Source organism: Prorops nasuta, unplaced genomic scaffold (genome assembly GCF_024137725.1).
Source record: "Prorops nasuta isolate Cenicafe-Biocafe unplaced genomic scaffold, Cenicafe_Pnas_1.2 PNAS00024, whole genome shotgun sequence".
NCBI lineage: Eukaryota > Metazoa > Arthropoda > Insecta > Hymenoptera > Bethylidae > Prorops > Prorops nasuta.
Window position 1 is genome coordinate 1,515,727 of NW_027116821.1, and position 12,149 is coordinate 1,527,875.

Sequence of the window (12,149 nt, forward strand, 5' to 3'; positions counted from 1 at the left end):
GAAGGATTATTATATCCATGTGCATATGGTTAAATCTTGCATCTGGCATGTCTATGTGATTGGGAGCTGATTTGTTATGTCGATGAACCTTTGCTCGTTGACAGTTTAAACAGTTTCTTGACCAGTTGAGTGCGTCCTTTCTTATCCCGGGCCATACATATTTTTCTTTTACGAGTTTACTTGTTGCTCTGCCACTTGGATGTGCGATGTTATGCACTACCTCAAAGGTTTTTTTTCTGAGTGATTCTGGTATGTACGGTCTCACAATACCTGACGATATGTAGCAGAATATTGATATGCCAGGTTCCACTGTTAGGCGTTGCAGCTTAAGTGAGGATTCTTTTTGTATGTTTTTTATTTCCTGGTCTTTCTCCTGCTCTTCTTTTATGATTTCAGGTGTCAATACTGTTGGCATTCCTATCGTGTTTATCCTTGATAATGCATCTGCTGCTTGGTTCTCATCTCCTTTGATGTATACTAGTTCTGTTGTAAACTGGCCTATGCAGTCCAACTGCCTTAGCTGTCTTGGAGATGCTCGTTCTGTTTTTTGTTTAAAAACATACAGCAATGGCTTATGGTCTGTGCGAACTATGAAGCTACGACACTCCAGTTGGTGTTGAAAGAACTTGATAGATGCAAATATTGCCAACAATTCACGGTCACAGATACTGTAATTCTTTTCGCTTGTGCTTAGCTTCCTAGAGAAGAATCCCACAGGTGTCCAACTATTGTCCACTTTTTGTTCTAATGAAGCTCCAATTGCATAGTCTGATGCATCAGTGGTTAATGCTAGCTGTGCTGAAGGTGACAGGAATGACATTAATGCTACTGACTCGATTGAGTGCTTAATGTTTTTAAATGCCTTTTCAGATTCTGCTGTCCACGGTACAGGCCTTCTGTCATTCTTTTTTTATTCTTTTAAGAGTTCATTGAGAGGCGCCTGTGTGGTTGCTGCATTTGGAATGCATCTTCTATAATAATTGACTATTCCTAAGAATCTTCTTAGTACTTGCAGAGTCTTAGGTTTTGGGTAAGTACTTATGGCCTCTATTCTTTCTTGAGGAGGTTTGAAACCATGTTTGTTGATTGTGTAACCCAAAAATGTTACTTCTTCTTTCCCCAGATTGCACTTGCTTTCATTGATTGTCAGGTGTTCCTGCTTGAGCCTGATGAATACTGTACGAAGATGATTTCTGTGTTCCTCGTGTGTTTCTGACATGATGATTATATCATCCACATAACAGAAAACGAAGTCTAAATCACGAAAAACTGAATCCACGTATCTTTGAAATGTCTGAGTGGCGTTGCGCAAACCAAAGGGCATAACCACATATTCGTACAGTCCAAAGGGTGTGGTTATAGCAGTTTTTTGTATGTCCTCCTGCGCCATTGGTATTTGGTGGTAGGCTTTGTGCAGATCAATTGTTGAAAACACACACTTGCCATGCAGCTTCTGTAATACATCTTGTATCAGTGGTGGCGAGTATCTGTCTGGGGCACTGTTGCAGCATTTAACTTACGGTAGTCACCGCACAATCTCCAGCTTGTATTCTTCTTAGATTGCATGTGTATAGGGCTTGACCATGAGCTGCTCGATGGACGGATATATCCCTGTTCTAGCAGATAATTGATCTCTGATCTTGCTGCCTTTAATTTTTCTCCTGCCAATTTTCTTGGGCGGTCTGTGACTGGTGGTCCAGTGGTTACTATGTAATGGTGAACTGATGAGACCTTTTTGCTTTGTTGAAAAGGTTTGGTAATCTCTGCAAATTCATAAAGCATGTCAGCATGAATTCCTTTTGGTTGTATTGTTGAGATTGAGTGAATTGATGTTTCTACCATCTCACCTTTTGTGATTAGAGAGGTTGTGGTATCAATTAGCTTTTTGTTTTTTATATCAATCAGCAAACCGTAGTAGGCGATCATATCTGCTCCTATTATGGGAGTTTTTACGTCTGCTATGATGGCCTGCCATTTGAATGATCTCCGGAGTCCCCGAGATTGAGATGGAGTATCCTTGTTCCAAAAGTTTTTATTATGCTTCCATTTGCCGCGTACATGTTGAATTGTCCTATAGACTTATTTTCTTGACTAGACGCTGGTGGTACAACGGTAATCACTGATCCTGAATCAATGAGATATTTGGTGTGATTGGATTTGTCGTACACATGTAGTCTGCATTCCTCTGGCAATTTTATTTTGTTGCCGTCGTCAACTTTGCACGTTGACGACAGCAGTTTCAGTTTTCCTGCTTGCTTTCATACGCACAAGGTTTGGTACATTTGTTTGATTTTTCTCCAAACCTTTTGTGGTAGTAGCAGATTGTTTTGGAGTCTTTGTCTTCTGATTTTTGCGTTGGTTTGCTACGCGAACGAGATCTTCCTCTTGATTGATCTACCTTTCTTGTCAGATCTTTGATTGCTGAGGTAAGTTCCGTTATCTTCTCCTCTAATGTGTTTATTCTTTCAGCTTCTGACCTAGATACCTCACTGATGTCTTGTGCTTGTGTAGAAAGCACAGTATACGCTGGGTTGGAGTCCATTATTTTGTCTGCTATTTCAGCTAGAGGAACTATGTCTATGCCTGAACTAGCAGATAGGATACAGCGGACATTTGCAGGTAATTGCCTCATCCATAGAGATCTCAATGCTTCTTCGCTTAGATTGCTTTCTGCTAAATTGTTCATCTCTCTTAACAACTGAGATGGTTTCTTTTCACCTAGCTCTAGGCCTATAAGCAGACGTGTTAATTGCTTCTCCTTGGACACTGAAAATCGTTTTATCAGAGATTGCTTCAAATATTGGTATTTCTCTTCTTCAGGCGGAGATGATATGACGTCAGCTACCTGTTCCAGAACTTCTCCTTCAAGAGATGCTATTACTTGATAATACTTTGTATTATCACCGCGTATATTGCGTGCATGGAATTGTGCTTCTGCTTGTATAAACCAAATTTTTGGGTTTTGCCGCCAAAATGGCGGTAGCTTGAATATCGTGGTCATCGAGACATTTTCATCCATGTTTCGGCGTATGAATTTTTCATCTCTTGAACTTAGAGGGGTTTCTATTTCGTCCTTTGTTGCTTCCTGTTGTTGAGGGTTTTTCTCAACGTTTGCACTAGGAGTTCTGTCCAGAGGCATTCTTTGTGTGATCTCCTATGAGGTGTCTCAGAATTTAGATCCGTTTGGATCACGTCGGGGTCACCAATGTGGCTCTTCTGTTACAAGCCACTATATTCTATAGTTGACTTCGGAATTAAACTCTTTACACTCCGACGGAGCTTTCCCTAGAATTCCCTATTCACTCCGTCTAGTAATTCTGTGTCCGGGAGCAAGTTAGAGAGTGAATAGTGAATATGGAAGAGCTGTGATAGCTAATTGCTATTCTATCCCCACTTCTAAAAGGAAAATAGGGGTAAGGATAAATAAGAAATATTGGCACTAATTGGGAGCTCCGTCTGACTAGTTTAAGCGGGAAAGAAGCAAAATTGACAAATGTTGGTTTCATTATTTTGGAATTAAATTTCAAACGTTTGTTTATATAAATCTAAGGGCCTGATAAAGTAAGTGAAATAAAATTTAAAATAATACAATATCGTGTATAGTTAAAGAATTAATCTTTTATTTCTTTTTAACAGTTGTTATGAATAATGAATTTAGTTCGTGTAGACTCTACCAATTTTAATTTAATTTATTTTGATAACTGTCTTCTTTCAATTAATTGCAATAATTTAGTAGTACAGCAAAAATGAAAAATTCCAGTAGCAACTTTATCCCTCCATATATTTTTAATATAATTTTATAAACTACTCACTACTTTTTTCTTGCAGTAGGACATCCATTTTTATTTTATCAAAATAAATTAAATTAAAATTGGTAGAGTCTACACGAACTAAATTCATTATTCATAACAACTGTTAAAAAGAAATAAAAGATTAATTTTTTAACTATACACGATATTGTATTATTTTAAATTTTATTTCACTTACTTTATCAGGCCCTTAGATTTATATAAACAAACGTTTGAAATTTAATTCCAAAATAATGAAACCAACATTTGTCAATTTTGCTTCTTTCCCGCTTAAACTAGTCAGACGGAGCTCCCAATTAGTACCAATATTTCTTATTTATCCTTACCCCTATTTTCCTTTTAGAAATGGGGATAGAATAGCAATTAGCTATCACAGCTCTTCCATATTCCCTATTCACTCTCTAATTTGCTCCCGGACACAGAATTACTAAACGGAGTGAATAGGGAATTCTAGGGAAAGCTCCGTCGGAGTGAAAAGAGTTTAATTCCGAACTCAACTTATGTAGACTGGGACTATATGTAAAATCACTCAATTTTAATGTCAGCCATTACTTTTCTTTATTTTCACGTTTTCATCACAGCAACAATTCGAACACGTCTTCCCAGTCAAGAAGCCGGATGGAAGAGAGGGAAGAAGAGATCATAGTTATACAGTCGCCCTACATTGGCGCTGTCGTCGCCTTACTATAGTTTCTTACACAGTATATTGTAGTTACATTAGTATGGTATCTTAATGGTAAGTATGGTTTGTTCTAACCTATGGTAGAGGGTAAAGTGCCATAATATTTTCCTATAGCAAATTTAAGGAACTTTGGGTGAGTAGTTTATATTATGCAGCACATGCCCTCTACCGTCTCATCAACTATAAAATAATATGATATAGTAATGTTCATCCTTCCTTAAACATTTATGTACTGTATGAGGTTAATTTGGAGATTATGAAATCATATATTTTTTCTTTCAGTTACAAAATGTTGACTGTATAATAGTTTTGAAATGCAAACTATTCTTATTTTTTATTGAAATTAAATAAAACTTATTCAGAAAACATACAAACACATTTTGATTATGCATGTCTACACAATTTAGTGGATACATTGACGTGTTTAATATTATCCTTTACTAAGGAGCGAACTCATAAATAGGTAAAACTTGTATGCATGTTTAAACAAATATTTGTATTCCTTTTTTAGTGTTTCTTCGTCTTCAATAAAATAATTTTTTTTTCATAAATTACGTAATGCTTTACTATTATTTTTTATGATACCATATAATCGTTTACAAATTCCACTTTTCATATTACACAATTTTAATGTTTTCTACACTAAAGCTGAAGATATTTTTGATGAAGAATAATAGTTATAGCCTTTCTAAACACTCGCCTTTGAGAACCTTATAATTTCAGCATCACTTATCTACACCCAGATTTTAACAGTCTAATCTCACTAGTGTTATAGCTGTTACTTATTGTATTTTAAAGTTGCTTTTTATATTCCTCTTTTTTATAATATGAAAAGTAATTAATACACTTTATTTTAATAAATATTTACACAGACGTGCCAAATCTCATTTTCCTCATTTTTAAAAATGGTGGGAGACGATTCTTGTTGATCTTATTGTGTTGTAAACGAACCTGATTTTGAAATTACTCCAGTACATCAGATTTTTTAATTTTTAGCTTAAATAGTACAAAATGGCTTTTTTCGCCATTTTCATTATTTTACTTCAGAGAACGAATTTTGTTTAAATTCCACAATTAAACCATATAGTATTATTCGTTAGCTTTAAAATCCATTTTCAAAACTTATTATACTAGCAGGATGCGATGCAATAGTGGTAATTTACAAAAAGAAAATTTGTTCTCTAAAATAAAAATCATAAACTGAGGAAAACCGCCGTTTTTCAGCCATTTAACTGATATTTCAAAACACCTGATGTGATAGAGAAATTTCAAAGCCACATTCATATTCAGTAAAAAAAATGGAAGAATTGCCCCCCCCCCCCTCCTTCCCGTCCATTCTTGAAACTGAGAAAATTGAATTTTCCAGGTCTGTGTTATTGTTGAAGATATAAAGTCGTAGCAAACTATACATATTACAATAATATCATAGATACCACACATGCTACCATAGGAGTTGTTGAATTGTTCTCATCTTTTCACACCGTTCAGAAAATACTTGTGAAATTTCCTTTATGGCTGCTGGTAAAAATTCCTCCATTTCCTTATCTCATTCTTGTATGACAATTCCAAATATTTTCTTCTTTTATATATAAGTTGAACTTCCTGTAATCATTAAACACGGTATGAGGATCTTAATTGCAGCTTCGAAACTCGACATATAATAATAATATGAAAAATACATTAGAATATTACAAATAATATCAAATCAACAGACCTATTAAAGACACTATCTCAACTAGACCTAAGACTGTATGATGAAATTTTTCTAATTAAATAGTCAAGAGTACTTCGATATGTAAAGTATTAGTGTTAATCAAGCATATAAACACAATATATAACATGCTATTGTTAGACAATATGTCAAAAATTACTAAGTTGATCTTTCACTCTTTGTCGAAGGGTATGGAAATTATTCTGTGGGAGATTTCCATTCTATGTAAACTTCAGATCAATAAAAAATTGAAGATGGCTTACAATAAATAAATTATTAAATCTGTAAAATAAACAAAATACATACACAAAGCATACAAAAGATTTATTCTTGAATATGCACTTATTATATACAAAAGATATACTTATCTAAAAGTATTTTTGTTATATTCTTTGTGCATATGCCATATGGCATCAATATGTATAGTGAATGACAGGCCATTTCTCTTTGGTTTTCTTACAGAGATGGTTATTATACTTTTAATTCTTTTATGCCTCAAACTTTCTATATTACTTATTATAATCTTTTAATTTCAGCTGTAAGTATCAATGCACACACATTTACATGAAAACATTTTTGGATTACTTGTGTTCGTAAGTTTCTTCTACTCGCACGCATGCGCACAAAATACATTATAATATAGGGTGTATTCCGAACCAAGCTGCTCGGCTAATGATTTGTTTTTGAAGGTTGGTAATGGTAAGCCAAGCCGAAAGGTGTTCCGAACCTTGCCTGACCCGGCAAAATGATTATGCTTTAAGTTAAATTTGTATGTTAAATATGTCTGGAAGTTCTGGAAAAGTGTTTATACAGCTTATGGAAGAAAATAATAACGTTGTATATGATTTTTTAGTAACCGAAGAAATTTATTCTTTAATTTGTAATGGTAAATGCCTATATTAATTTTTATGCAAAATTTGTATGTCATTTAATAATTTTATTTTGTTTTTAAAATACTCTTGGTTTAGATCCATCATATGCCAAACAATTTTTACAAAAGCACAAGAAAATGGCAATTTCCAAAAGTCAAGAGGAGAGTATGTGCCAATTTTTTATTTAACAATGTTTACAAATATATGGAAGTATATAAGTTTATTTTTGTTTATCGTATTTCATATTTATAGATTTAGTAAGTACATCTGAAAAATCAAATACAGAGGAGGTTCAAAGCACAGAGCTACAAGAGGAGATAAATAGACAACAAATGTTTTGCATATCCACTGATATATCTAACCAAGAAAATGAGGAGGAGAATGTGGATGATCCGGAACCCAGTTGCAGTAATATTAGTTCAGGTTTAAACATTAAAAAAAAAATTTATATATATATATGTTCTTTAATTAACGCTAGGCTGATTCCATGTATTTGTTCATGCTTAGATAGGAATGTTAGACATCATTGGTCACTAAATGAGACAAAATTATTATTGCACATATTCTCAGAAATTAACGAAAAGATACAAACTAAAAAACTTACTTATTCTAATGCATGGAAAAGTGTTGCAGCACAGATGAAAGCATATAAATATTTTTTTACACCATCGCAGTGCTGTGCTAAAATTGAAAACTTAAAAAAAATGTATAAAAATATTGTTGACCATAACCGACAAAGTGGAAATTTACGTAAAACAATGGAAAATTTTGACGTAAGTTCTATAAAAAGTAAGATAAGGTGTGTATTGACATTTTAGTATTAAATGTATTCTTTTTTACAGATATTAGATAAAATATTCGGTAAAATGCCATACATCAATCCTGTTTCGACTGCTGGGACAAGTATTCCTCTTAGTCAACATTTGGAAGATAATAGATTCAACAAAGGTAATTAATGATTATATTATTTTGCTGAGCGCTTAATACTTTCTCTGAAGAATTTCAAATGCAACTAAAGTTGTTGATAAATTTTCAGGTTGTAAGCGAAGCTCAGTGAATGATCTATTAAGTGAAATCGTAGAGCTTAAAAAAAAGAAACTTGAAATAGATAAAAATTACAAGCAAGAAAAATTAAATATACTAAAAGATATTAAAGATAAATTATAGGTAATTTTAAGTGGACCAGGATACAAAATACAATTTTACTATTATGTTTAAACATTAATATTCTATTTTCAAATATTATAAAGTTGTTCTAAAACAAATTATACATTTCTCAAAGAATACAAATTACTTTTAATTTCATCACGCTTACAAACACCTTCTTCTTTTTGCTCTCTTGTAATTTCTAATGGTCCTTGATCTTCAACATCATCCATAACCAGAATTGGATAGCTTATTTCATCGCCTCTTAATAGACATACACTGCCGGTCAAAAGTTTAAGACCACTTGAGAAATTTGGCTCAAAAACAGTTACCTCTTTAAATGCCCATAACTTTTCAATGAGAAAAGATAGCAGAAAATTCAAAACACCATAAGAAAGGTGATGAAATTCTACATATGATGGAATTACTTTCATTCGCCAGAAGCTTATAATTTACGAATATCCATTAAATGAAATAGGTGTAAAATTTTTAATTTTTTGTTTCGCAAATTCAACTGCTTCTACCACTTACAAGAATTGTGGTACGTATCTGAAACTTTGGTGACATAAAGCTCAAAGTTTTAGCTTTAATTTGAGCCATCAAACGTAACGATATTCATCGTATTTCCTTATTTTCATAACGTTTTTCTGAGTAATGTCGAGAAAAATTGTTGACCGAAAAACAACTGCCCAAGCATTTAAGACAATTTCAGATCGAAGAATCCGTCGGTATTAACGACTTATTCTACTTATTCCATATTGCACTTTTATTCAATTAAAAGTAATATGTTAATTGTAAATCTTCGAATTAATAAAATATATTTGGTTAATTATTACTCTACATTTGTTGATTTAATCTAAAATTGAATAGTGCTTTGTGTTAATTGAATAAAAGTGCAATATGGAATAAGTAGAATAAGTCGTTAATACCGACGGATTCTTCGATCTGAAATTGTCTTGAATGCTTGGGCAGTTGTTTTTCGGTCAACAATTTTTCTCGACATTACTCAGAAAAACGTTATGAAAATAAGGAAATACGATGAATATCGTTACGTTTGATGGCTCAAATTAAAGCTAAAACTTTGAGCTTTATGTCACCAAAGTTTCAGATACGTACCACAATTCTTGTAAGTGGTAGAAGCAGTTGAATTTGCGAAACAAAAAATTAAAAATTTTACACCTATTTCATTTAATGGATATTCGTAAATTATAAGCTTCTGGCGAATGAAAGTAATTCCATCATATGTAGAATTTCATCACCTTTCTTATGGTGTTTTGAATTTTCTGCTATCTTTTCTCATTGAAAAGTTATGGGCATTTAAAGAGGTAACTGTTTTTGAGCCAAATTTCTCAAGTGGTCTTAAACTTTTGACCGGCAGTGTACATTATGAAGCACAATGCAAGCAATAATGTAAAAAGGTATTAGGTCTGTCCTCCTCATTGGTAGTTTATCCAGAAGAAACCTCCATCGTCCTTTTAAAAGACCTATTGCTCGTTCTACAATTATTCTACTTCGAGATAACACATGATTAAAATGTGTTTCTTGAGGAGACAAGTGGCCATTATCCTTGTATGGGACCATTACACATTTTTGGATTGTATAAGCTGAGTCCCAAATCAGGTGTTTATTACCAAAATAATTATCCATGCATCTTTGTTGGACTCCAGAATATTTAAAACTTCTCATGTCATGGACTGAGCCAGGCATACCAGCATAACAATGAATAAACTCCATTTTTTCATTACAAATTACCTTTGGAGAAAATAATTTCAACAAATATAACAAAATTACAATATGTTACTTTCAAATATGTCTTACTTGTAGTTGTATAGAGTGAAAGCCTTTTCTGTTGACATAAGCATTTGAATTTTCTTTTGGAGCTGCGATTCTCACATGCGTTCCATCGACAATTCCAATTACTCCTGGAAATCCATATTTTACTGCTATAGCATTAGAAGTAGCCTCTACTTCTTTTAATGTTGGCCAACGAATAAAAAAGTTTCGTAGCTGACATAAGGCTCTGACCACTCTTTTCACAGCTCGCCAAGCTGTTGCATTACCAATGTTAAATTTGGTTACTACGGACGTAAATAACAATAAATAAGTAGATTTATATATAAATTATTAACACATTAATTATTTAGTGTAAATACTCATCTGTATGAATCAGGAGTTGCTAGTACATATAAAGTTATGTAGAGTTGTTTCTCTGCTGAAATAACTGGTCCATCATTATTTATATTTTTTAAATGTGGCTTTAAAATATCCAATAAGAAATAAAAAGTAGACCGGTGCATTCTGTAATTATAGGAATGTTTAAGTTATTAATAGCAAAATATCTTTCATATATCTATAAATTACCGGAAATGTCTCTTAAACTCTTCATCATGGTAAGCATAAATTACATTCTCCATGAGATTAATTACTCTTGGTCTACTTTCTTTAGGATAATTTACGTTTTTGAAAATAAATTCAATTTCTTCCATGTCGCTGTCACTATCACCAGAGCTTGATAAAATAGTGTCAAGCAGTACAACTTTAGCTCCTCTGTTCATTTTTATAATATATCTGAAAAAAAGATTTTTTAAAGTAAAATATTTTATTATTTTATATTATTTGTTTACTACCAGACTCCTTTGTAAGGTTATATTAGCTTAAGTGTATTTTGTCCAGTTAGGTTCGGAACACCTTTCGGCTTGGCTTACCATTACCAACCTTGAAAAACAAATCATTAGCCGAGCAGCTTGGTTCGGAATACACCCATAGTCTACTCATCGAAAGCTCCATCCCTAGAAAGTAACTATAAAATTTTATGGCACTTTACCCTCTACCCTAACCTATATCACAGGTTGCCACAAGGCCGCCTACCGCCGCGCCTCCTACCGGTCCGTCCCGAAAGCCCACCCGAGTGGCTACCAAGCAAGGTTGCCAAGTGTAGTACTTTCGGTACTACCGTAGTAGTTAGTACCAAGGTTGCCAAGTGTAGTACTTTCGGTACTACCGTAGTACCCAAAAGCGACATATCCTATAGCGTAGTACTATTTTGGGTACTACGCTATAGTCGCTGCTGATACTACTGGTCGGCGGAAATACGTCAGAGGGTAGAGACTGTAGAGGGACCGCAATATAGATATTTCTAATTACTAATTTCAAAATACATAATACATGGTCCGTGAGCCAAGACAAATGTTAGTATATACATACCACAAGTTATAAGGTAATATAAAGAAATAAAGTGACAGTTTTAATCTTACTGACAGCTGATGTACTGATGGTATAAGTGAATAAATAAAGTGACGAAATTTGTAAAATGTACATAAAAATAATTTTTAAAAGTATATAAAGGACTGAACATTTTAGATAAGTATAACAATAAATTTTATAATATAAAATGTAAGATATAAATATTTTGTGGTACTTTGTGGGATTTTATTTCAGATTAAATTATAGTAATGTGTTTACTATGTCACTGTGCTGAGGATGGAGCTATGCAGATTTTCAAAATTAAAATAAAGGAATAGACTAAACATAATGTGGTTATTGTGTCATCGTTGAGATTCAAACTATGTTAATTGAGACGGATAATAAAATAAACGAGTGAAAAAACTGGGTAAATACAATAATAAATAAAGAAGCTGACAAATTAGATATATAATATAAAATGTAAGATATTTTATAGTACTTTCTGGGATTTTATTTCAGATTAAATTATAGTAATGTGTTTACTATGTCACTACTGAGGATGGAGCTATGTGGATTGAACATTAAAATGAAAGGAATAGATTCACCATATTATGGTTACTGTGTCATCGCTGAGGATCAAACTGTGTTAATTGAGATGAATATTAAAATAAACAAGTCAACACATTGGGTAAATACGATACAAATAAAGAAGCTGACAGATTACATTTGTAATTTCAAATGTAAGA

At 33.0% G+C, this 12,149-nt stretch overlaps 3 protein-coding genes across 3 annotated transcripts; 1 reads left to right on the forward strand and 2 right to left on the reverse strand.

The window, feature by feature from the left end:
• Nucleotides 1-2,118: 2,118 nt before the first annotated feature.
• Nucleotides 2,119-3,290, reverse strand: LOC136781706 (uncharacterized). The gene has a single exon (XM_066740680.1). The coding sequence runs from the start codon at nt 3,137-3,139 to the stop codon at nt 2,240-2,242; it is 900 nt and encodes a 299-aa protein (XP_066596777.1). The 5' UTR covers nt 3,140-3,290; the 3' UTR covers nt 2,119-2,239.
• Nucleotides 3,291-5,878: 2,588 nt separating this feature from the next.
• On the forward strand, nt 5,879-8,249 carry LOC136781778 (uncharacterized). The gene is made up of 6 exons (XM_066740780.1): nt 5,879-7,088; nt 7,171-7,239; nt 7,327-7,497; nt 7,582-7,847; nt 7,917-8,022; nt 8,111-8,249. The coding sequence occupies exons 1-6, from the start codon at nt 6,974-6,976 to the stop codon at nt 8,239-8,241; spliced, it is 858 nt and encodes a 285-aa protein (XP_066596877.1). The 5' UTR covers nt 5,879-6,973; the 3' UTR covers nt 8,242-8,249.
• Nucleotides 8,250-8,339: 90 nt separating this feature from the next.
• On the reverse strand, nt 8,340-10,775 carry LOC136781801 (putative nuclease HARBI1). Its single transcript, XM_066740802.1, has 5 exons — nt 10,582-10,775; nt 10,378-10,518; nt 10,039-10,306; nt 9,604-9,972; nt 8,340-8,570 (listed from the first exon to the last, which is right to left on the reverse strand). The coding sequence occupies exons 1-5, from the start codon at nt 10,773-10,775 to the stop codon at nt 8,340-8,342; spliced, it is 1,203 nt and encodes a 400-aa protein (XP_066596899.1).
• Nucleotides 10,776-12,149: the final 1,374 nt, after the last annotated feature.